A 26,457-nucleotide genomic window follows, 5' to 3' on the forward strand; every position below is an offset into this window, starting at 1 on the left:
GGAAGTGTTAACATACACTATGCTTTATGTTGAAAAAAATCTATTATTAGTTTCCCCTGTATTGTTCTTGTTCTTAATAACTCAAGTTATATAATTTAATATATTTCACCTTACAAATGTGATTATTTTTTGTCATAGAATTGTTGAACAAATAAAGTTGAAGAACATGTGGTATGAGACTAAAAATTCTGACTTTTTCATTGGCATGTAATAAAATTTACATGGCATTTTAATCGTAATTTGAAGTTTCCTTGTATATACACACGCACACCCACACGCACAAAATAAAAAAAGCACTTACCATACCAGTTCACTTAGTGCACACGTTCCCCCTGGCCTTCCGTAGTTACTATGGCAACACAAAACAGGTTGTCTAGGAATCGCTGTGGACTACAAATTCCGCAACATACTTGTTCCCCTTTTTAACAACACAAATGAAATAAGCATTTTTTGCGCATAATTTTGATATTTTTAACGGGTGAGTGTGTGATTGTCAATTGCATGTGTTCATACTGCGTTCCGAGTTATTCCAAACGCTTGGAAGTTAGAATTGGAGCATTTAGTACAAAGCCTGTTGTCTCGAGGGCTGTCGTGTAATACATAATATATTTAATGAACTAATTAAAACCAGCAACAATGCAATACAACAATAGCTAATGTATCATCGGCTCGGGACGGCGACCTTGTAGCTTTTCTGCTTTGTTGTTAGCCAGCTAGCTTTTACGCTATCTATTACCAATACTGCAGTGTGATTTTTGAGTTACACTGCATAACGGCTTAGAAATCCATAAGCCGAACGCTTACTTATTTTGACTGACTTTAATCACATGGGCTACACTAAAACTAACTATATTCCTATGACGGTGGCATTGACGTCACCATTTGGGAACTCCTTTGACTATACTAGTTATGTGTCCATTGCGAACGACGGTGAAATGTTGAATTTATTTACATGAAACGACTTTTTTCTGTGAACGTGTAAGTTTTTTCGTCCTTCCCCGTCACTCACCGTTGCTATTCTACGCCCGTTCATGCTGGACTTGTTGTGTAATATTGTCGGACATTTTGCGGTTGCATCCAACTCTTCTCATCGTCATTTTCTCATCGTCATTTTGATGTGACGTCACCAAACGTTGGTGAGGCATGCGTAAAAAAAAAAACTAAACTTCAATTATATGATAGACTCATAGCCACCACTTGATGGTTGACATCAAACAAGCAATGCATATAAATCAAAATGAAATCTACAACGTTTTGTTCTCTAAACTCACCAAATTATCTTTAAAAACTGCAGTAAAATAATATTAGGGTTCATCATGTTGGCTTTAGCATGACCACGCTAGTGACTACGCATTGTCTTTCTGTCTCCAGCAATGTTAGCTGAGTCTAGAGATCCAAAGCCAATTGGATCAGAAGCACAATGGAAGTCCTCCATCATTGTGAACAATAAAGTAAGCCTCGTTTAAATTTCCTTCCAACAACTTCAACCGTGTCTTGTTATAAGACAAATAAATAGGCACACCAAAGAAGAGAAAATAACTACGTTAATCATCTGCATTACCTTCCTTGGCAGCATCCACGGAATGAAAACAGGCACCAGCGACATGCATCCGGCCAAAGAAGTAGCTTTCTGGGACTGGAAACAAAGACAGAGCTGGTCTGGGAGGACTGGGATGTGGGTAGAGAATTCACCAAGTCACTAGTGTTAAAGAATATTGGCCTCAAGATCCAGAAACTGCAGTTGAGGTGAGTTGTCCCAACTATAACTACTTTGAAAATATTGGACCAAAACTGGAAGAAGAGATTCCCAAATTCTGGACAGTGGAGGACAGGAATGAAACTCTAGACAGGAATCCTACTTCCATGTTCCTCACTGATGTGACAAAAAAGGAAATCACTAATAACATCACTAATATTCAAAAACAGAGACAAACATCAATTTACAAACTACAGACCAGTTTCCTTATTCCTACAATTTTCTAAAATTATCGATAAGCTATTCAATAACAGGTTGGACAAATGTATTAATAAGAATGAATTAGTCGTGGATAGCCAATACGGATACAGCGCTAACATGTCAACCTCCATGGAACTCATTGAAATTACTGAGGAAATTACCAACGCTATAGACTACAGAAAGTGTGCAGCTGCAGTATTTATGGATCTGACAAAAGCTTTTGAGACAATTAATCATGTCATCCTAATTACAAAATTAGAACGGTACGGAATCAGAGGGTTAGTTTTGAATTGGGTCAAAAGCTACCTAGCAAACTGGAAGCAATATGTGAAGCTAGGAGAATACGCATTTGCAAGTTTAAATATTACGTGCGGAGTACCCCAGGGGTCAATACTGGGACCAAAACTATTCAACTTGACATTTGTAAAGTGACGAAAGTGACTTAAAGTTTGTACTTTTCACAGATGATACTACCTCCTTTTTTTCCAGAGAAAGCACACAAGAGCGAATTAAAAAAGTCACTGATGAAATGGCTATACTAAAAAGATGGTTTGGTAAAAATAGATGATCCTTGAATCCAAGTAAAACTAAAATAATGCTCTTTGGTAATGGCAGGAAGGATACGCAGGCACAACTACAAATTGACAGTGTGGACATTGAAAGGGTGAAGGAAAATTGATTTTTGGGGATCATAATAGATTTTTTAAAAAATGAGCTGGAAATCACATAAAAAATATACAACATAAGGTGGCGAGAAATACTTCAATATTGAATGAAAGCAAAATTTGTCCTTGACCAAAAATCACTCCATACCATATACTGCTCTCTGGTATTACCATATCTAATTTATTGTGTGGAGATATGGGGTACTAACTATAAAAGCAATCTCCACTCTCTAAATGTACTGCAAAAAAGATCAGTTAGGATAATCCATAACGGCACGTATAGAGAACCTAGAAATCTTTTATTTCTAAAATCACAAATATTAAAATTTGCTGATTTAGTAAATTTTCAAACCGCTAAAATGATGCATAAATCAAACAGTAACCTGTTACCCAAAAATGTCATACAATATTTTTCGACAAGAGAGGAGAAATATGATCTCACGGAAGAACTAAACTGATCACATAGGCGAGAACAACATCTGTTGTGGAATCAAAATATGGACCGGATTGAGTAAGGAACTCAAATCAAGCCCCAAGATGAGAGATTTCAATAAACAATACAAGCATTTCGTGTCTGCTAAATATATAGGAAGAAGAGTACTGAACTTTTTCTGTTATGTCTGTTTGTAGTGATTATTATTTATTTATTACTATTATACTGATCACCGCACGGTGGTGTGGTTAGCATGTTGGCCACACAGTCAGGAGATCGGGAAGACCTGGGTTCGAATCTCTGTTGGGCATCTCTGTGTGGAGTTTGCATGTTCTCCCCGTGTGTGTGGGTTTTTTCCCACATTCCTCCCACATACCAAAGATATGCATGTTAGGTTAATTGGAGACTCTAAATTGTCCATAGTTATGGAGGTATAGAGGATAAGCGGCATAGAAGATGGATGAATGGATGGATGGATTATACTGATTATTATATATGATCATTACCACCCCCCACAAAAAAACATAAAATAGTGTAAGCAACATTTTCACTCAGCTACCCTTTCATACAAGATTAACTTTCTTTGCTCCCTCTCAGACCTCCAGTGTCAAAATTCTTCACCATGTCAGTTTCCCGGATCATTGCTGTCAGCCCAGGAACTACTTTGTCCATACCAGTCACATTTAGACCATCCGAGAGGGTAATATGTCATGATACATCAGTGTAAAATGATTGATTCTTGCTCATGTTTGATGTGGTCTGTGCAATGTCTTGTGTGTTGGACAGTGTGCGTATGATGACAGCATTGAGTTCCACGGCAAAAGTGGCAGCTTCCAAGTATTCCTTCGTGCTATTATTCCCTATCCTGCCTTGGAAGTGCCAGACACGTTGCTCCTTCCGCTCTGTGCTGTTCATCAGTCTGCTTCTACTACCTTCCAGCTAAAAAATCTGAGGTAGGAAGTGTTTGATAGTGTTCAGTGTTTCCCAGAGGACTGTGATCTATATGTGGTGGTGTTGAGTTGTGGCTAGAGTGGCGATTTTTAAAAAATTCTGACTCAGTTATGATTACCTCATGTTTTTAAACATTGTTTAACAACAGAACATGCGGTGTGCGTGCGTGCGTGCACCTCTTTACATAAAAAAAACCCATTCATGATGTTTCTTGTGCTTCATGTAAGTGTGCGCTGATTTTAAAGATAATATACACATCGTTATCCATCTAATAGCCCACTATATTGATGAACAGGTGCGTTTAATTTCAGTCGTGGTATGTGCGTGTGGCAATATGATATAGATGAATACATAGAAATAGTTGTTGAGAGCACTTAAAGTCAAAGTCTAAAATGCTGAGTCTCCTTTTGTTACCTGGCCTATTTAGACCAATGTGACTAGTACAAAAATACATTTTGTATGCAAACTAAAATTTAATTTGATGCTTGTTTTAGAGTAATACAAATACATGGGAAATGAATTGTTCAATAATATACTTCAAAATAACACAAATAACAAAATAACAATTTAAATACTTTTGTTATAGAAATTTGTCCTGTATAAAGTATAAATTCAGAGTCCAGGGTTATGGTAACAAAGGTGTATCCAACTTGCAGCATTATTAAAACTACTTTGACAAAAAGGAAGTAGAGGTGATCGATTTGTGTTTTATGTGACTGCCCATATTTAAATGGCACTTTATTTACAAAGCATATCTCCCCTCAGTGTGCTCATTTGTCATCAAATACAGATGTCATGTTTGAACACTTACAAAAATACTAAGAGGTGAAGCAAATTATTATTATATTATTATTTGGTGAACTACTCAACATCAGCTGGTGAGCTACTGCTAGCATTTGAGCTACCTGTTGTTGTTGTACCCCTGTGATAGCATCACTATCTAAAGCTAGACACACTACGTGTTCCTGTTGCACAGCTTTGACACACAACTACTGTTTTGAAGACAAGCCCATAAGTATTATAATGATAACAAGAGAGCAAGATGAAGTGACACTTGAAAAAAGTAAGTTGTGATGATGATTGATGAACATAATACCCACTTGTAGCTCAAAAACGAGCTACCGAGATGCCGCCAGCCAGGCATGTAAACAAAAAAGCCGGAAAGTGAAATGATACTAAAACATGAGCGAGCACACACGCTGGCATAGATAGGCTTAGCATGTGACAAGTTGTCATCTATTGATTACACATTTGTTCATTCTATTGTTCATTCTCCCAATAATAAGAAACAAAGTGAAAGTTCACACTTGTCGCATATCTGGCCACATACGCAAGTGAAGCAAGACAGACAGGCGATTCCGGTGCATTCTTATCAAAATAAAGCGCAGTGAAACATTTTTATGATATTTTAAATCGTTTTCAAACTAATTCTGGTCAGTATAACCATTATAATGTAACCAAGCAATTTTGTGGATAAACTCTAAGTCCAAGTCAAATATGTGCTTAAATAATAATCTATATACGTATCTATATAGCATATATATATATATATATATATATATACATTCTTACAATATATTGCTTAAAATTGTTTTCAAGTAAAAAAAAACAAACAAATTTTTAAGGTGCGGCAGCTTTTATTTTGTAGTGGCGGGCCACTACTATCAATTACATGTAGCGGAAACCCTGGGGTTTTCACCAGCAGAGGGTACCGCAGGCATCAGTAGCTGGTGCTGGTGGAAGACGAAGTTGTTCAGTACGTGATGAGGACGTGTGCAGACACACACTGAATGTGCTCATGGGGAACCTATATTTCCTTGTTTTGCAGCCCTTCCAAAAATAAATATGTTGCACGGGAGATGAGCTGGCCCATCATTCTCTGCAATGTTACATGCGTGAGAGGTGTGCAAAAGAAGCAGAGTACAATACCATCTACTGTACGGTGTTGTAACGACGAGCCACACAGAGTCACATTATAATGTGTTTCTGAGCAAGGGCGAACAGGTAGAGCAAAATCTAAAAAATAGATTTTTTTAAAAAGGTAGTGCCAAATTATGTTTAGCAGTCCAAATTTATTTGCCACAAATATATAAATGTATGGGAAACTCTGACATTGTCAAATCTAAAAAAAATGGTAGGATAATAGATAATAAATGGAGAGATCACATATTTTTTTCTCTGAATGTACAGTATATTCCATGTATATTTTGACATGTACTTTGCACTCAACGCATTCTGGAAATTGTCCACCACATGATTTCTCACACAGCAAACTCCACACATACTTCAAGTGGGACTGTTCAGAGCCTTTCCAAGTGAATCCAGCCCAAGGTGTGCTGAAGCCCAGCGATGTGCTTGACATCACTGTCCTGTTCAAACCACAGGCAGCGCTGTTGTTTCATAAACACGCCTATTGTAGCTTTGGAGAGAAAGGAGGTGAAACCAACAGCTGCTGCACAGTGCTTCTTCAGGGAGTTGGTACTGTAATCCAAAAAAATAAGGACCTTAAATCAACCAGTAGAATAACTGACTTCTCTGCTTTTCTTGAAAGCCAAGTACCCATGTCTTCATCTGAGAAGATCAACTTCCAAGGGTGAAAAAGATTCTGATGATTCAGTGATTAACTTTGGTTCTGTACCAATCGGCAAAAGTGCACAAAAGTGTTTTGACATCTACAATTCCTCACATGTGAGTAGCACACTGGCATATAACACACACACGTTCCATGGCTGCTCAAAATTGTATCTGCCCGCTGTCTTCCAGGTAACTGCATTTTTCTCTCTTACACGTCTTTCTGGAGGCGTGCCCTTGTTGGGGTCTGAGTTCACCTGTGATATCAGCAGCAGTAATGTTGGTCCGGGTGAAACTGTGTCAGCACAAGTCACCTTTGCACCTATGGTTGCCGATGCTGTTTCTGTTGAGTATTTGACAGTAGAGTGCAAAGGGGCACTCAACAAAACAGCGCTTAAGCTCACTGGAAGCTGTGAAGGTAGGACTTCACAAGTAAAAAAAATGTATGTAATCTTTTGACATCATATAAATACGTCACTGTGAACATTTTAGGTCCTAAGGTGTCATTGTCTTCATCTGTGGTTGACTTTGGCTGTATTAAAGAAGGAGCAACAGCCTCAAAGACAATTGATATGATTAATTATTCATGCGCTGAGGCAACCTATCAATGGGACCTTGACTGTGCTGGGCACAGCGTGTTCAGCATCCGACCACAGTGTGGCACTATACAACAACAGAGCAGTGTAACGCTGGCTATTAACTACCTCCCTACCATGCCTATTGCATGTCACAGAAGTATACCTTGTTTTATACATCATGGGGTAAGGAGCAAAAGGCAGATACCAACACAAACATCATTATATTGGTTCAATCTTCTGACATAAACCATATCTACCTGTCTTTTGTAGGAGCCTTTGTTCCTTGACCTGATTGGTACCTGTCATTCAGGTGCCCAGGAACCAGATGTACTGACACCAGAGCATTTGTCAGACAGTAAAAAGGATCAGTCAGACATGATTAGTGCTTCGATGCCAAGCTATAGCACATACCTGGATGAGGTAAGGTGTGGTACCTCTTGGTTACTAGCCCAACACAAAATAAAGGACGATGGAGGAACACATGATTTAAACAATTATCACAGAGGACAAACTTGTCTAATTTTTTTTTAGGGTATATTTTCCAAAAGTACCGGTATTCTCAAAAACTAAGGGTTAGTAGATGTCAATCACGAGACAACAGTTCATAATCACACCTACAGTAACTGAGCGGGAATCATTGTTTGAAAGTAAGCTGTGTGAAAAACGTCACCATCAGTGACCAGTGGAATAATTAAGCCAATCCAACCAGTCCATGGGGCAATGTAGGTTCCAGCTGTATGCCTGGTAGTAATATTTTGGCTTGTTTGCATGAACAACACAATTTCAATAGTGCTCGTACTTTGTTGTTCAGAGCCTGAACTTTTTTTCTCTTTGGTATCCTCTCGCAGTCAAGCCGACAACCTGATGGTTCAAGTGTTTTTTCAAGCACTCCTAGGGACAACGACAAACGTTGCTCGGTGGAGGTGGATTCACTTCTGAGCCGTTCACCTTCATCCTCCACACATGTATCTGTGGTGCCTAGTGAGCTGCTGTTTCATCACAGTTGCTCCAGCTTGTCTTCCTCCCTTACACCTTCTCAGGCCGTCGCCATCACCAATTACACCACTGTGAAAATCACGTAAAGTTGCCTACCTCTTATTAGTGATTAGATAATTCTAACCCTAATCCCCAACACCTACCTCTTAAACAGAACCCCTCACCACCCAACCCAGGGTTGTCCAAATTGCAATCCAAATTTATACGTAATATGAGGAAAAGTAACGTCATTTTAGTAGCATAGAGTTGAAGTATTAAAGACAAAATATTTTATTTTAGCTGGGAAAGGTCCCAGCCTACCCCCGCGACACGAATGAGAATTAAGTGGCATGGAAAATGAATGAATGAATTTTTTTTTTTTTTTTTTAAATGTCGGAATATTATGAGAAACAAAACAAAATAAATGTGTAATTTTTGGAAAATTAGGTGGGGGAAAAGTTATATCATGGGAATAAAGACAAAATATTATGGGAATAAAGTCACAATATTCCGAAAATAACATTTACAAAAATTATTTAAGAAGAAAGTTGAAATATTTTGAAGATTTATCAAAACAGAAGAAATGGGGGAAAAAGCACAAAAGGAAGTTCATAGTGATAATACACTTTTTCACCTAAATCAAAAAGCTGAGATGCAGTTTTTTTCTTGAAATATATCTATATATCACTTTTTAGCATATCTTATGAAAGTGGCCACTGCAACCTTTCATTTCCCAATATGTGGCCCTTGGTGAAAAAAGTTTGGACACCCCTGCTCTCACCTGAACCCTTAACTCCTAACCCTAGCTCTATGTAGACAAGACAGGCATGTGCCACTTGCTTTTTCAAAAACCCACATTTACCCACATAATAGCTTTATAATGCATCTTTGCTTTTGTTACAGGCTGGTGTGGACCATTGCCCAAGACTCTCCGTTCTCTGTCTCTCCAATAACATGTGACCTGTCCCCACTAAAGTCCACCTCATTCAGAGTGACATACAATCCAAAAGAGCTAAATACACTACATGGAGCTCAACTTGAGTGCATGGCTGTTAAAGTAATACAAATTAATTTTTACAGTTTGTTGATGCTTATGATATTCTGAGTAACATGTGAAATACACGATTCTACTTACAATATGGCAGTAAAAAAACATTTTTACTCTCAATAAAATATGAACTTTTAATATTGTGGTCTAGTGGTTAGCATGTTGGCCACACAGTCACAGTCAGGAGATCGGGAAGACGTGGGTTCGATTCCCCGTTGGGCATTTCTGTGTGGAGTTTGCATGTTCTCCCCGTGCGTGTGTGGGGTTTCTCCGAGTACTCCGGTTTCCTCCCACATTCCAAAAACATGTATGTTAGGTTAATTGGTTACTCTAAATATTCCATAGATATGAATGTGAGTGTTTGTCTATATGTGCCCTGCGATTGGCTGGCGACCAGTCCAGGGTTTACCCCGCCTGTCGCCCGAAGTCAGCTGGGATAGGCTCCCCCTAATGAGGAGAAGCGGTATAGAAAATGGATGGATGGAATATTGTGGATATTGTGGATTTCTGGGAAAAAAAACGTGATATAGCGAGGGAGTGATAATCGGACTGCGATATTGCGAGGGACAACTGTAATTTTCAATCATGTTCAGTGGATAGTAAATCTATACTGATCTACAAGCTGTACACTGACTACTCAGAAGTACATTATATCAAAATTTCCTTTCTAAAGTGTCCTTGAGAGGAGGAATAAAATGTCTGCTGAAACTGTGTGAGGTACTGTGTATTGTCTTTTCAATGTCCTCCTTACCATGTATGATGTCCTACTTCCCTTGTCTGGTTGCAGCAGCCGAGGTCTGACGAAGAGGAGAAACAGATATGTTTACCCTGGTGTGTCATCGTCAGTGTGATTGGCGACTCCTTTGAATACGGCAAAGAGCACTTTTACCCATGCTGCTCTCTCGAGCCAAACAAAGTGGTGAGTGTGACAAAAAAACACAACGAATGTGTTTCCTGTATATTGTAAATACAAGTTGTTGGTATTTTGAGTTGCATGCCCATGAGGATAAACTCTTCTTGAATGTTTTTGTGTTTCTAATTATAGGTATTCGCAGGCCAAAGTTTTCGATCCTGTCAAACTGTGCTTCTCCGCAATAACGGAGACCAGCCTCTGACTTTTTGTCGAAACCTAAACTACAGTTCAGACCCCGCCTTGGTGGCATCAGTGTTACTAGTACCGAAATGCGGCTTAGTCCAACCTGGGAATCATCAAATCCTCACTGTTATAACGACTCCCAAAGAAGACACTCCGATAGAGGGACTTAAATTGATACTCCAGTTAAATGGAGCCAAACACAAAAAGGTAACACAATAATCCTTCATACTGTGCACTACATACTGCAAAAGTCTATGCATCTGTGTTACTCTCTCATTACTCTTTGCGTCATTTAGGAGATAACAGTTTTCAGCATGGTGGAAAAGGTTGGTGTGTCCCTGGAAGGTGGAGGTCATTTGTATTTCCAAGATATATCTGTGGGCTCACACACTGAACGGACCCATTTCATCAGGAACATCTGTCGCTTACCTCTATGGTGCGCTTGTCAGTGCATTGCTCATTCACCCCATACTAGAACTGGTTTTATGTTGTTTTTTTTTATGTCAAAGCTTCCAGTGGAGCATTCCAGAGTCAGACCACAATGTTATCTCTGTTCAACCAGATGCCGGTAAACTGCAGCCTAATGAGAGCTTGGTGAGAGACGTTACGTTAATGTCAGTTTTAACATATTGCAACCTATGAAGTTGTTTTCAGTACTGTTAGATTTTATTTACACATTTTTGTGATTATAATTATATAATTTTTTTATTTGCAATGTTTGACGCGACAGTTGCAGAGTTGGTCTTTCAGGCCAATGGAAGAGAAAACATACACACTGGAGCCTTCTGTCTTGGTGTGGCCAGTCAACAACCCTGAATGGGAAAAGTCAATTATCCCCCTCAAAGTAGTAGGAACAGGCTCCAGAGGCTTCATACAGGTGCATATGCCAAATGAAAAGGTGTAGCCATGCTAAAATTTGATCTACGATTATGTGTGTTTCCTCCTCAGGCAGTTCCAGGAGTTGTTCATCTGGAGGACACCCTGGTTGGATGTTCTCAGTCAATTGATGTTCCTCTTGTGAACAACAGTAACTGCTCAGTCTGCTTCATTCTTTTTGTTGAGCAGACGATACAAAACGAAGAAACTCAACAGGACCCCGAACCTGAGAAATGTACACCGACAGGTATACTTGAGTGCTGTCCTTTTATGGTCTTTCCATGTACCGTACTTTCCGGTGTATAAGATTCACCTGTGTTTAAGTCACACCCACAAAATTTTGAGAGAAAAACAGATTTGTACATTTATACGCCGCAACGGACTATAAGCCGCACATGTCCACGTCATAAAATGGCATATTGTGGCTCACAAACTGCAGTAGTGAGGAATAGGTTGCTCTTTATTTGGCAGTCTGCATTGACGGCAATGGCGGGGCTCCCTCTGGTGGACATAGGCCGTCATTGCAGCATGCATTGCTGGTAAGCAATGCATGATGGGAAGCAGTTAAGATAGTTGTTACCTCCGCCAAGCAGAGGTTATGTTTTTGCTGGCATTTATCTGTCTGTTTGTGTTCAAATGGATTTGGATGAAACTTTCAGGAATTGCCCGAAATGGCATATGGAAGAACTAATTAAATTTTGGGGGTGATCCGAAATTCAAAATTTTCCGAAAATTCATACTTTTGCCTAAAATCAATTACTTGCTACGACCGCCACATTTGTCAACCGATTCAAGACATTCAAACATCAAACTACTTAACACGTTCAGGACATTTAGGCTATCTATATTTATATGGAAAAAAATACAAAATGTTCTCAAAATGTACACTTTTCTGCAACTACTTCCACATTTCTCAACCAATTTCACCTCATTTCAACATCAACTCAATCAACAAAGTCAGGACTTTCATGCTATTAGTCACAGCACAAAAATTCCCCAATTTTTTCCTCCGGAACGCAAAATGCCTTTGATCTAAAGAGTTCCAGCTACTTCCACATTCCTCAACCGATTCAGACCGTTCGAACATCAAAGCATTCAACTAATTAAAGACATTCATGCCATTTTCCACATAACAAGAATTCCCACTTTTATTGACATTCCCATTTTTCGGAATGCAAAATGCCTTTGATCAAAAGAGTTGTAAATACTTCCACATTTCTCAACCGATTCAGACCGTTCCAAAGTTAAAATCCTCAACTCATTCTCGGACATTTAGCCTTCCCGGTAAATTGCGCTATCATGCTAGGTGTTAGCATGTTAACATTAGCATAACAGCATTTTTATCTATTTTCATGGGTAGACACATATATAAACACTTAGCACTATTATGCTAGGTGTTAGCATTGTTAGCATGCTAACATTAGCAATCTAAATATGTAGATATAATAAATGTAAGACTAATATTTGTGGTGTAAATCACAACTATGGAACTGTGGCCCTTGGCGGAGGTCTGCGCTCTACGAGAGCTTTTATAGTTTTTCGACACTCATATTGGTACTTGTCTTGTATATTTTTTACAAACCTTTTGCGTGTTAAGTTGCCGTGTGATGGTTTTAGCGTTCTTTCATAGATGACTCGTGAGTCCGAATGTTACGTTGAGTAATGACCTCCTGCAATTTCTGATGGGTTGACAAGCTCGCCGTGAGTTCCCTTGTAGCTCCTCTTTGGCTTCTGTCAAAGAAAGAGCTACCGCTTCCTCACTGATTTGTGGGTGGCACAAATGATACGAGATTAGAACATGGCCATACATTAGCCGCATCGCTGTATAAGCCGCAGGGTTAAAAGGTTTAGAAAAAGGTAGTGGCTCATACATCGGAAATGATGGTATTTTTATACGTTAAGTGCAGCTAGAACATTGTGGAAAACTTATTATGTGCGGGTTGATTTGAGTCAGCTCTGCAGCTTGACCGACAACGCGGAAACATGGCCTCACGCTCCACAGTGATGCTCCGAGCCACATTTAGGCCAGATAGACAAGCCCTGTACCAGTGGACCATCAGCTACGTCACACTAAACCGCAGTGGTATAAACACAAAACTGAAAAATATTATACATTTCTTTTCAAAACATTTACTGTCCCTCTGTATTTCCCACAGGTGTGCCGTTGTCCTCTCCCCAACCAGTGTGTGAAATCCGTGCTAAGGGTGTGTTCCCCAAACTACAGGTGACCGATACATGCAGTGGCGGCATTGTAGCTTGGCTCAACAAGACATTTGTTTGGGAACTCTTCTCAGTGGACAGCCTCAATGAGCAGCTACTCTCCATCCCCTACCCTGTGGAACACACTTATAGAAGCCCAGCAAAGCATAGGTAGGACATATACAGTAGTCCTAAAAGCAATTACGATCGTATTATAATGGATTATTCTCTTACAATTGAAAAACACAAGTTGTGTTTGCACTATCATAGTGTTGTTTCTTTACAAGACCCCGTCTTCTCTTTCTGTCTCCAGTATGCGCACGTACCCCACCATCTTAATCAAAGCCATGTTGGATTTTAACTTCTGTTCAGCTCCCCTGAACTCAGAACCTTCTACGTTTGTGTTGGTGTTTTACAATCCTGGCTGCATCCCTGTAGAGTGGTGAGTGACACCCAAAAGATGAGACTTAAGGTGTAACACATTACAGTACAACGTACAGTACACCTGCAAACTACAAGCATAATACCAAGCCTTGTTTAGTTAAGACCTCTCTGACCATGTCAGTCCAAACTGAGCCTTAATGGCATCCATCACAAATGTGCAGCAAAGTGATATTTTATCGGACATTTGGGTGTTTATTTTAGACTTTGCTTTCATGTTTTGCAGCGTTTCTTTGCTGTGTTTTGCGTGATTTCAAAACATGTCATAGTTTCTTAATATTATACTCGTAATGTTTTATAGTTCTTAGTTCATGCGGTACATCCCAAATTCTTTATTTGTGTACATTCTGGGTGTATTATTTAGGAAGAAACCTGTCACATTTTGTTTGTTGAGGTGGTCTGTCTTGACAGACAAGGCCAAATTTTTAAACACAATAAGGCCCGTGAGTCAGAATAATTGCCCACCCCTGGCCTACTCAGTTGTGACAATGTACAGTTTTTAAATTATATACAATTTTTAATAAAATTGTAGCATATGTTTCTGTGTGTGCAATTGGGTTACATTTGTACAGTTGATTCCTTCGCTGTGGTGCATACTAGAGTCAACATGTGTAAGTACATATCTACTAATTTACTACTCCTTTCTTTCTTTTTTAAAATCAGGACATTCTTGTTTCCAGAGGACCAACAGGTAGACTTTAGGCACTGGACCCACTCGGAAGAGTTATGTAACAATGAGCTTCACCAGATGAAGGTGTGTCATGCCTTAATTTGTTTTTATTTAATATATGAATGAACCTTTAAAAATGTATATTTCTGTCATATTTACAGGTTGTGGAACTTTTCAACATTTCTCCCCGTTCAGGGATGTTGCTTTCTGGCCAGCAGAGGGCAGTGCAGTTCAGTTATAGGTCAGATATTATGGCCAATAGTGGTTGTTTTTTTTAACACAATGGCTAATACGTGACTTCATCTTAAAATAATGTATACTGTATCGTGCCTTTCACAGTCACGTCATGATTGGAACACATCAGTTACCAATCATATTGAAAATTTCACACGGCAGAGAGATCTTGGTGAGTAATGACGCAAAATGGCACAGAATTGTCTGAACTTGGAGAAATGCTAAGTTGGCTGAACTCACTGAAATACATTTGCTCCGATGGTGTGGACAGTTGCACTTCCAAGGGGTGACAGTGGATCAAGAGACGCCGTATCTGTACTTTCTATCCAGGCATCATGTTTTCACTCCTGTCATGATTGGGGATTTAACACCTCCAGTGCAGGTGGGCCTTTAAGCGTCTGTAGCACTAGGCTCTCCTTAGATTATTAATATAATATTCATTTATTCATTCATCAATCCGTGAGTTTGCATGTTCTCCCCATTTTCTCAGGGTACTCCCATCTTACTCCCATATCCCACAAACGTGCATGTTAAGTGAATTGGAGACTTAAATTGTCCTAACATGCAGCTTTGTTTGCTTTCTCAAACATAGCAAGCAGCCCTTGGAGGTCATCTGTTTGGTGTGCCAACGCCTTTCAGAATGAATTTGCTCCTTTTAATTTAGTAACTCAAGAGTCATACACATCTTACAACACTATATCTTGAAGACTTTTTTGATGTATCTAATTGGTTTTATCCCGCAGATGTATGACCTTTACAACGGTGGTGATATTCCTGTCCGTTATGAAGTGGATGCGCATGTGTTGTCGCAGCTACAAGAGAACAGTTTTAATCATGCGCTGCTGAGCTGCCTCAACCCAGTAGGAGACATTCCACCTGGGAAGGTGGCATCGCTGGAATTTATTTTCTCTCCATTGGAGGCCAAGATGCACAGTGTACGCAAGTCACAATCTGAATATGACTCTTGCCAGTTGTAATTGAAGTGATCGCTTCATAATTTTTAATGGTCCAACACTTAGAATAAAGCTTTAAAACATTAATCTAAAACGGGGGTGTCCAAAGTGCGGCCCAGGGGCCATTTGCGGCTCGTGACTGTTTTTATATTGGCCCACAGCACATTCTAAAATGATCATTTTAAAAGGAAGACAAAAAAAATGGAAAAATGAGCAATTTTTCAAGAATAAAGTCAAAATATTAAAAGAAAAAAAGTTTTACGAAAATAACATCAATATTATGAGGAAACATAACACATTTTAGTATCATAAAGTTGAAATATTAAAGATTTTTTTTTTTTAAGTCGTAATATTTCGAGTTGTAATTTTTGGAAAATTGGGTTGCAGAAAAAGTTATAATGCTACGAGAATAAAGACAAAAAGTGGGATAAAAGTCATAATTATGAGAAGAAAATTTACAAGAAGGAAATTGAAATAATTTGACAATTCAAAAAACAGCTGTAATTTTACAAGAATAAAGTCATAATATGAAGAGAAAATAGTCGTATTCTAATGGGGAAAAAGTCTACATTTTTGACGAGAATAAACTCATAATATTATGAGGAAAAACAATGTCACAAAAAATACCATACAAAATACCAAAGTTGCTGTGGCATCCTTTCAGTATGTGGCCCTCGGTGGAACAAGTTTGGACACCCGTGCTGTAATATCTAGAAAATAGCAAAATAACCTTATAAGCATTTTTCCATTTCTGTGACTGGAAGTAACGTATTCTACTGTGTATCACCAGATGGATATTCCCATTCACATCCAAGATGGCGACACTACACTAATAAGGTTTGACGGCTGTGGCTTAAGTCCCCAAACAGTGTTCACAAGCAGCGATACCAAATTATCACTACCCTGTGTCCGGAGGATACCCCTACCAGGACTGGTGAGAAAGGAGAAACTGCCATGAAGTGCACACAATAGACAATACAGTTACAAGCCACAACATTATGTACATGTGCACGTGCACAATCAATGAGATCCAATACTTGCAAGGTAACAGTGGATGTAGACCTGGGGTGTCAAACTCATGGCCCGCCGGACCATATTTGGTGGCCCCCGACTTGATAACAACAACTTCCTTAACTCCAAACTTTTTACAAAGCAAGTGCTGCAATGCATGCTGGAATCTCCCAGTGGCCAGAGTCATTTTGGCTCCCAGCATGCCTTGCGGTGCTGCTTTCTAAGTAGTTGCTCAGCTTCATGACAGCAACAGATGGTGTTTGTTGGCAGGTTAGTCACTTGCTTGAAAACTGAATGCGGCCCAGACTCGACCTCCATCGGCCCCCAGTTGTGTTGAGCATGAGATCCCTGATTTACCTGGTGACTATAAATTGTCTGTAGGTGTGAATGTGGATGTACTAGTCCTGTGATATATTGGTAATTAGTCCAGGACTAATTACATCTTGCATCTTGCGTTGGGTCCATATTTCTGTGATCTTGAACAGAATACGTATCAATGAAAATGTCTGGGTGGACATTTATGATTTATTGATTTATTGTTGTGGTTGTGATAGAACTGAGGTTGCTAGTTGAACTTTGCAGTTGTAGGTTTGCTCCATGATGAAAATGATGTAGAGTCATACTCATCATATTGGTTTTCCTTTGATCTCATCAGGTTGAGCTGGTGTACCCGAAGTTGTAGAGGTGTGAGGGTATAATGCATATGTAGCTGGTGCATGCACAGTAGCACCCACTCTGGAAAACTCTACTGTTTAATAGAAAAAGTGGAGTTTTGATTTTCTTCCCTAAGCTCTAAAACCAGTGTGTACATGTGCAGGGTGCAGCATTTCTGTCTCAGGACAGTGTTTCTATAGGCGACATCCCAGTGTGCTCACAGTCTTCAAGAGTCATCTTCCTTACGAACGTGTCCCTAAAAGAAATCCTCTATAAATGGAACTTGACCCAGGTAAGCGTCCGACAGGTACAGTAAAAAGTCATATTTATTATAAACAAGTGGATACCCTTTCATGCTTGACCAAATGGAGTACATGTGTAACAATGATTGTGTGTTTTTTATTGCATTTATAACACACATATGTGTAACACATATGTTTTGACTTTGTGGCAGGTGACATAACCTTAGGCTGTCACATGTGCTTTGTGTAAGGTTGTACATATCTACCCTGAACAAGGACTTCTACATCCAGGGGAGAGCATCTTGTGTGTTCTGACATTCAAGGCAACTGACTACCCTACTATTTATCGGCTAGATATCACCTGTCAGGTATCTCCCCAACCACTAAGAGTGCAAAATAAAACTACTACGAGCACAGTCTGTCTATCTTGATGATGAGAACACTATCCTCAGTTTCCTGAATTGTTTTCTCCAGTTGACACAGCAGGCAGCGTGGGATCAATATTACGATGCTTTGGAGCGTTTGGCGCAAGAACAAGAGAAGCAGAAAAATGAATTCACAATCACTGACACAGACCTTGCAGAAAGCCGTCGGGTTTTTGCCGAAAAGGTCTTACCTGACATGCTCTAAATATGTAATAATGATGGACAGTCTTGACAGTTTTCACGTTTTCTTTTTTATAGGTGCCTGCAACTGCTGTTCAAACAAAAGGGCTGTCACTGTGCAAGCACAAGGTGACAGGAGCTTCATTATTGTGTGTCAGTTGAGTCAAGCATTCATACTATTATATATCATTCTCTAAGAAAGGGCAACATTGAAGGGGATTTACATTTTAGCTCTTGCATTTAGCACACATGTGAACCGCTTCACTCTGTTTTTTCCCCTCCAGACTCTTCCTCCTATTTGTTCCAAGATAGCGCGAGCAGAGCAGCAGATGCAGTCTGATCCTGTAAAAGTCTGGAAACGCCCTGAACCGCCTCGACCTACTCTGCTGCATCTGCTCGTGACAGCACGCTCCTATAGGTCTCAGGAATACCTCAGACACTTCCCTGAGCAGTTCAATAATCACTTCAGGTGAAGAATGTAGCCTGTTGAAGAGAGATATCATGCAAAAATATGGTTTCTGGTGTTCATATAGTAAATAGAACTAGTCATGTGATCTGTGTTGGTCTCTACAGGTGCTTCCTCTCTACCAAGCCCCTGAGGCCAAAAAAAACCATGTTGTGCGATGCACGCCACCCTGATGAGCATCCTTCACCGACACATGGTCCTGAGCGAAACTTCCTCGAACATGTCATCACCTCTGTGCTCTGGTAACATATTCATCGAGAGACAAAATACAGTATTACCAGTAAAATCCATTTTCATCTTCTGTATTTGATGCATTCCAACTCAAACGAAATGTATGACTTGCTCAAATGGTCTTTTTTTTTTTCATTTCTGCTTGGGAAAGGCTGTTCTCAGTACTGACATTGGGCTTGGAGAGCCCCTTTTCCACCAACCTTTTCAGGAACATTTAATACTAGGAACTGCTGATACTGGTCATTTCAGGGAGTGGTATACCGTACATCCCCGCTATTTGTGGAGGTTACTTTTTGACACCACCGGCAGAATAATGAAAAAACGCAACTACAGTAATTTAGACACCCATAAAATGCTTCTTTTTCATACCCTGCGCCTGTGTTGAGGCACTGGCATACGGTATGCAGGTTAGCTCCCCCCACTCCAAACCCTCCTGCACAGCTTGCCTTCTCCGTTCTCTGTTCGTGACTGACACATTGATTAGTTCCAGCTACAATACCACTCACCATCTCTCTTTAATTGCCATTGTTCGCTCGCGACAAGGGAAGCTACCAAGCTAAATGCATAGAAGTATAATCCAGGTTTAAAGCCTATAGCATGCCTCACACACTTATTAAAGCATTTTAAAGTGTAAAGTGTATTAGTACTCAATAGGTACTATTTTTGCTAAAGCTCTAGTAAGTAAAATTGTAAAATACAAAGTCAGGAAAATTAAAAACAAGACAAGAAAGGTAGTGGTTACGGTGTTAAACCTGGATTATACTCCTACGGTACCTCTGCTCGCTCCTCACCATCCAAATCATCATGTGTGGCTAGATGTACACTCAGAAAAAATCTAACCTTGCGTCACGGCAACACAGACAGTAAAGGCTGTGATTGGTCGGCTTGGATTTTGGATCAACATTTGCAGTAAAAGTGACTGTTGTAACATATCCATTAGCTCCAGCAACTATCACTGTCTGTCTCTAATTGCAATAATTTGGAAAGGAAGCTAACAGGTCAATGAGAGTTATGGACGGCACGGCTTGGTTATTAATTTGTTTTTCAGTAATAATTGAAACGAATATGACTTTCTTGCTCTTCCTAGGACCATACTGGATGATGAAGCATTTACTCGGCCTCTGCTTTCTTTGGCATCTAAAACCCTTACCTACAACCCCCGAATAAGCTCTTCCTCCCCTGTGCCAACACCCCAACCTCAAACCGGGCTGGAGGAGACAACAGCTTCATCGGATATATTGCACAGCCAAGTGGACAATATGAGGAGCGCAGAATGTTTTGGGACCCGGCTGGAAATGAAAGCAGACACTCAACGTGTACCTGCTGCCGTGTGCAATGACATATTGCTCAACACCCTCCAGAATCTGATGACGGAGGCTGTCAGAGGAGAATTTAACTTCACAGAGCCTTCTCGGACTGATCACTCATCGCATGCCTCTGCCAGGTGAAGACACACACAGACAAATCTGTATCATCTTAACTTTATGCAAATGTAAATGTTAAGATTTTGTGTGTGTGTGTTTTTTTTTTGTACAACAAGGAGGCACTCCAGTGGCAAAGTCAGGAAGGATGAGACAGACAGAGAGAAGATCCAAAACGAAGAAACACAACACGAACAACAAGCCTCACCATCTGCCTAACACAGGGTTGTCCAAACTTTTTCCACCGAGGGCCACATACTGAAAGGGCCATTTTGATATTTTGGAAACCAAAATGTGAAGCTATGCTAAGAAGTTATATATATTTCTGGAAAAAAAATGCATCTCAGCTTTGTAATATAGGTAGGGTAGGGGTGGGCATCAAGTCTCGCGCATCAATGGGAACCAGGACTAACATTGCGATTCTCCTGGTATCGTTCAAATGTTTTTATTTTGATTCCTATAGTTTCCATGCCCACTTACACCAACAAAGAAGAATTCCTCAAGCACCAGTGAAGAAGACGTGGCTAAAAGGTTTGGCTTATTAACTTCATAAAAAAGAGCAGCCGGCTCACTGCAACATCGTGATATCATGCAAAGGAGAGCCAATAAACAACTAACATGATAGGCTCCAGCATATGTTCACACATTCATGGTGTAGAAATAAGTAAATAAACAGTACCTCGTCTTCGATGCGCTACATCAGACAATCAGAATCAGGGAAGACAATCAATAAATGACGTCTGCCAGTGTAAGCGAAGATTTCAGGAAGCTAGCTGATGTAGAAGTTCGGTGTCAATAAAGGACAGGAGCTACAGCTACTGCTAGGCAAGTTCATTCACTTTATTCATCTGTTAGCAATCTATACATACATACATACATACATACATACATACATCATTGAGCTAGCAGTGACAACGTCTTTCCACGCTGGGACAGCAGACACACAACACTTCTGCTTAGTAACAGCTTGTGCTGTCGTCTGGTGGCCGTGCATGTAAGTTACAGTATATTTGGTTTTTAAATGATTGAAAGCATTGATGATTGAATCATGAGGTCCCCTGCCTCTCCCACTGACCGCATTTCACTGTTACAAGTCTACCCAATCACTCATTGAATGTATGTTCTCACAATGGCCACCAGATGGCGGTGCATCCAAGCGAACTGGTAATTATTGCTCGTACTTGAACTGTGCCTTGACTACTTTCCTTTATGTCCCAGCAGTGGATTACACCGATGGTTGGACTCCAGTAGCTTGTTCAGTATCTTCTTAGAAATGCATTTTCCTGCAATTGGGCGTGCTTAACCAACTTTTGTCACCCCTTTCACTCCAACTGCATCATAGGGTTGACAGAAGACCGATCGTACCGGGCCTGGGCTAAGCATGTCACATTTGGATCGTGTGATCGCAAGGATCCACACCCAAGCACAGCACATGCACCTGAGTTATAGAATGACTGTAATGCCATCTCTCCTTGCAAGTTCTTAATGATAATTGCCACGTTTTATAATATCAATAAAATACAAAATTAGTCATAATCCAGAAGTCAAACTCGCCGCTGGGTGGCCGAGTGGTTAGCATGTTGGCCACACAGTGAGGAGTTTGCATGTTGTCCCCGTGCTTGTGTGGGTACTCCGGTTTCCTCCCACATTCCAAAAACATGCATGTTAGGTTAATTGGCGACTCTAAATTGTCCATAGGTATGAATGTGAGTGTGAATGGTTGTTAGTCTGTATGTAGCCTGCGATTGGCTGGCGACCAGTCCTGGTTGTACCCCACCTCTCGCCCAAAGTCAGCTGGCTCCAGCATACCCCCGGGACCCTAATGAGTATAAGCGGCACAGGAAATAGATGGATGGAAGTCAGACTCACAGCACACTGCCTCAACTACATTGGTGTGCGTTAATTGCGAGTAATTAATGACTGCCGCCACCTTCCACGAAATAATTAGAACAACTCGAAATAAGATTGGAAATAATCCACAAATTGCATGATTACAACAGAATAGAAGTGATGGCCCAATCAGTTTTTTTGCACTTTTTGGACTGGTGTGGCACCACAAGATATCCTCTATTTAATACAAGAATGTCCAAAGTTTTGGCCTGCGGCCGTTTTTTTAATTGACCCTAATACAATTAAACAACAAAAAATTGAAAAAAAAACCCAGCAGTAATTTTATGAGAATAAAGTCGAAATGTTACAGGAAAAAAAGTCATACTTTTACGAGAACAAAGTGAAAATATTAGGAACTTTTTACAACCATGAATGTGAAATATTAAATTAAAAATGTTATTTTCTAAAGTTGCAATATGATGAGAGTTAAGACAAAACAAAATGAATTTGCAAAATTGGGAAAATTTAAGTTGGGAAAACGTCACAATATCGAGTCACAATATTGAGAAAAAAGTTGTCATCTTACAGGAAAAGGGTCATTTTATGAGAATAAAGTCGTAATGTTCTGAGGAAAAACCATGTAATTTTTATTAGCATATGGATGAAATATTAAAGAAAAAATGTGTTATTTTGTAAAGTCATATCATAAGTGACAAAAGTAGGTTACTAATATTAAGATATGAGAAGAAAGTAAAACTATTATGGGAATAAAGTCATAGCATTACACGAAAAAGGTAAATGTTGAAATATTTGAAGAAAAATAACTACAGAAATAAAAAAAAAACGTAATTTTAAAAGAAAATCTTCATTCCAATAATAAGCTTTTTCACCCATCTTACTTTTTAGCAGGGGTGGGAGAAAGTCAGTGTTTTGCAAGTCTCAAGTAAAGTCAATTCAATACAAGACAAGAAAATTTCAAGTCATAGGCTTGAAATTTTCGAGTACTTACAAGCGCTTTTAAGTGTTTACCAAATAAAACACCATGTCCTCGTCTTTTGTGAAAGCACATTGAATTCCTCTTGCTAGGTAGTATGCTGACACATCCCCGTGTTAATCACTGCCACTCTCGGGCAGTCTGCCGCTCACAGAAATGTAAGCCACACCGTCATTTGTCCTTAAACCCAATTGGATGTTATTAGATGCATTCAATGAGGCAGCTTCTGTGGGAAAATGTGGTGTTTTGCTGGAAATGTTATATAACGGTAAAGTTAGTTGAATACTTGGAATGGGGACATATTTTACACAACAAACTCATTGAAAACCTCAAGTATTTGCAAGTCATCAGACTATAGTCCCAAGTCAAGTCATTGATGATATTGTCGAGTCCAAAGTCATCAAAATTGTGACCGAAGTCTGACTCAAGTCCACACCTCTGCTTCTTAGCATATCTCCATGGGTTGGTTTACAAAGTGGCCCGCACATCCTTTGATTTGTCAATTTGTGGCCCTTGATGGAAAAAGTTTGGACACCCCTGACTTAACGGTATGTTAGAAATGAGGAGATGATATCTAATGCAGTGAGAGATCTACTAGTGCTGCTCATTAATTACACAACTCAACATTCATTGCTTGCTGAAACAAGATCATCATTTGGACCTCTTGTCTTCCTCCCTCTCTGCTTCTCGACAAGTAACATCATGTGGGACCACTGATTATTTGAACTAGTCATCTCAAACGTGCACTGTGTGCCAGTTGTGGAAGAACTTTTGTCCGGCGTTCCCAGGGATGAGCGAGGCCGGCCTTTTCAGACATAGTAGGACAATCATGTGTTTCTGGTTTAGATCTAATTAGGGTTGTCACATAAAATATCAGCTCAGATGGGATTCCTAATCATTTCTGATCATAATCGCCTGGGAATTTGTTTTGTGGATTTGGCAGGAGGAGATTAGACATTTTTCCCTTGTGGAAACCAAGGGGCAAATGTGCAGTAAAGAGAAAGAGGGTGAAGGAGAATTATATCCAGAGATAGGTGGTGCCTTCTGTCTGACAGTAGGGATCCATTTCACGCCCAAATGAAAGCAAAGCGAAAGGGGGGAATGCGTGTGAAGCGTGTGTGTGATAGGTGTGGTAGGCCACGGGTTAGGCCTGTTAGCATTTGGGGAGGGAAGGAGGGAAAGGACCCCTTCATCATCCAGCCACATGCTCTCCCAGTTCAGTCCCACCACACAGAACCAAGGAGAGTCTGCACGTTATTGCAAATGATGATTTATTGACTATTATTTTTGTCAAGTGCAGGCAGTGCTGTTTACACAGCCTGATATTACGAATCATACATTTCAAATATGTCCCTTACCCTTGAGCCTTGCACCTTAATTCATGTTTAGCGTGAGAAATGAAACAAAAAAACCTTGAGAGTAAAAGAGGATGACTCCCTCCTTCAGGAACAGAGAGGCAAAGACGTAGAGTACAGTAAACGCTCACCACTTCACGCTTCAAATACAGCTGTTTATTTGTCAAAATAATATGCATATCTAAGCAAATGTTACATTTTTTTGTCGGAATTAAACATTTTCAAGCATAAAAATGGCTAAATGGTTTCAAATACAAATATAAGGCATTCAGAAGACGCAGTGAGACGTTGTGATGATATGTAGTATGGCAGATTATCAGCATAACAGGCACTATATTCCTGAACACAGGTACTGTTACTGCCATAACCCACTCACTTCCTGTCCATGTCCCACTAAACTCCCCTACCACCTAGCATGTCTTAAATGTCTAATTTACTCATATACGAGTGTAGAAGTGACTATAGGGATGTTTTTCCATGTCTAAAGGGCTCTAATTGGGCCGCACGGTGGTCACAGGAGATCGGGAAGACCTGGGTTTGAATCTCCGTTGGGGGCATTTTTGTGTGGAGTTTGCATGTTGTCCCCGTGCGTGCGTGGGTTTTCTCCGGGTACTCCGGTTTCCTCCCACATTCCAAAAATATGCATGTTAGGTTAATTGGCGACTAAATTGTCCATAGGTATGAATGTGAGTGTGAATGGTTGTTTGTCTATATGTGCCCTGCCATTGGCTGTCCAGGGTGTACCCCGCCTGTCGCCCGAAGTCAGCTGGGATAGGCTCCAGCATACCCCCTGCGATCCTAATGAGGAGAAGCGGCATAGAAAATGGATGGATGGAAGTGCTCTAATAATGTTAACAACTGTATTTAGAAGGCCGTAAACAGGTTTTCTATGCTCTATGAAAATATTCCATTTTTAAAGAAGGAATCCTGCTTCGCAAAAATTCACTTATCACGGTCAGGTCTGGAACCAATTAATCTCGATGAAAGATGGAAAGCAAACAGCTGTTAAATACAGAAAATGCAGATTTGAAATAATTCACCCCCCCCATCGCCCATCAGCCGGCACCATGGAAAAAGCAAGAAATCAGGTCGTTTCAAAATGATCTATGTAACATATACGTACAGTACATCAAATCTCACTGTTAAACTCTGAAACTGCTACACTAAACACTAATGATTAGTATTTCACATTCACAGTTTCATATGTTACAGGTAACTATAGGTAGTAATATCATTCAATAATGTACAAGTCAATTCAATATGGCCATAAAGATAAGTACACACAATTCCTCAGTAGTTCTGTACGACCTCAGCAGTATGTCATTGAAAATACAGTAGCGACGTAGCGTTCATTATACACACAGTTCATGTGTTACATCCAGTTAGCATTTGCTAACAAAAATTACAGATACACAAGAAATTAGTGCAAAATACAATGCAGTCGAAGTCAAGGCAACATATTAAAAAGGTTTTCGCAATGGGCACATTTTCCAGATCATTATGAAATAATAGTTTCACAAAGTGTAGAAAACACACATTTCTATAGTGGAGTTCAGGACGCACAGCAGAGCCATCAAACACTTGGCTGCTACAAGTGAACAGATAACGTTTGTTATCGATATAGGCATCTTACCCGTTATCTTTAATGGCACTAATAATGATGAAAGTTTACGTGTGTCGCTTGGGACATCTGTTTACTACTGCGGCATCAAGAAGGGGACTTGATGTCAATTGACGGATGCCATATGACATCTACAAAGTGACATTTGTGACGTGGATGACACATGCCATCGACCCACACTACCCAATCGTGATTGATATAATGGGCACCCGTCATACGGGAGGCACTTGCAGTAATCGTGTCATCTTGAAGGAGTCATCTGGAAGGTGCTTGTCACTAATGTCCTTGCATAGAGAGGAAAATCTAGCAAGTCCAGAATAAGCAAGTCCAATGCAAGATATTCTAATGCTCTGCTTAATGAATTTGACTGCCAAGATGGA

The 26,457-nt window shown here is 39.9% G+C and overlaps 1 protein-coding gene across 8 annotated transcripts; it reads left to right on the forward strand.

The window, feature by feature from the left end:
* The first annotated feature begins 354 nt into the window (after nucleotides 1–354).
* Nucleotides 355–22,762, forward strand: cfap65 (cilia and flagella associated protein 65). 8 transcript variants are annotated; one of them, XR_008572541.1, is made up of 37 exons: nucleotides 355–478; nucleotides 1,372–1,451; nucleotides 1,574–1,746; nucleotides 3,653–3,755; nucleotides 3,842–4,008; nucleotides 6,276–6,484; nucleotides 6,558–6,694; nucleotides 6,770–6,995; nucleotides 7,070–7,338; nucleotides 7,426–7,575; nucleotides 8,004–8,233; nucleotides 9,034–9,187; nucleotides 9,966–10,097; nucleotides 10,224–10,481; nucleotides 10,571–10,710; nucleotides 10,784–10,868; nucleotides 11,005–11,151; nucleotides 11,223–11,397; nucleotides 13,105–13,233; nucleotides 13,307–13,520; nucleotides 13,663–13,791; nucleotides 14,454–14,544; nucleotides 14,622–14,701; nucleotides 14,800–14,866; nucleotides 14,966–15,076; nucleotides 15,438–15,629; nucleotides 16,438–16,581; nucleotides 17,476–17,604; nucleotides 17,806–17,922; nucleotides 18,029–18,163; nucleotides 18,238–18,312; nucleotides 18,444–18,628; nucleotides 18,733–18,867; nucleotides 19,944–20,300; nucleotides 20,397–20,502; nucleotides 20,741–20,808; nucleotides 21,620–21,635. XR_008572541.1 is itself a non-coding variant. In XM_054788354.1 (36 exons), the coding sequence occupies exons 2-35, from the start codon at nucleotides 1,374–1,376 to the stop codon at nucleotides 20,494–20,496; spliced, it is 5,223 nt and encodes a 1,740-aa protein (XP_054644329.1). In that variant the 5' UTR covers nucleotides 355–478; nucleotides 1,372–1,373; the 3' UTR covers nucleotides 20,497–20,502; nucleotides 20,741–21,609. The 8 variants fall into 8 exon arrangements, 6 of the variants coding, with proteins under 6 accessions (XP_054644329.1, XP_054644331.1, XP_054644327.1 ...); XR_008572540.1 differs by having other exon boundaries at nucleotides 20,397–20,808; nucleotides 21,620–22,762; XM_054788354.1 differs by lacking the exon at nucleotides 21,620–21,635 and having other exon boundaries at nucleotides 20,741–21,609.
* Nucleotides 22,763–26,457: the final 3,695 nt, after the last annotated feature.

The sequence above is a fragment of the Dunckerocampus dactyliophorus genome, chromosome 9 (assembly GCF_027744805.1).
Source record: "Dunckerocampus dactyliophorus isolate RoL2022-P2 chromosome 9, RoL_Ddac_1.1, whole genome shotgun sequence".
In the NCBI taxonomy this organism is placed as follows: domain Eukaryota; kingdom Metazoa; phylum Chordata; class Actinopteri; order Syngnathiformes; family Syngnathidae; genus Dunckerocampus; species Dunckerocampus dactyliophorus.

Bases quoted from the DNA above. Each gene is read 5' to 3' on its own strand.
- cfap65 (XM_054788352.1), top strand. From the start codon at position 1,374: ATGTTAGCTGAGTCTAGAGATCCAAAGCCAATTGGATCAGAAGCACAA. The intron at 11,152-11,222 runs GTGCATATGCCA...TTTCCTCCTCAG, and splicing joins GCTCCAGAGGCTTCATACAG to GCAGTTCCAGGAGTTGTTCA. The intron at 15,077-15,437 runs GTGGGCCTTTAA...TTTATCCCGCAG, and splicing joins ATTTAACACCTCCAGTGCAG to ATGTATGACCTTTACAACGG.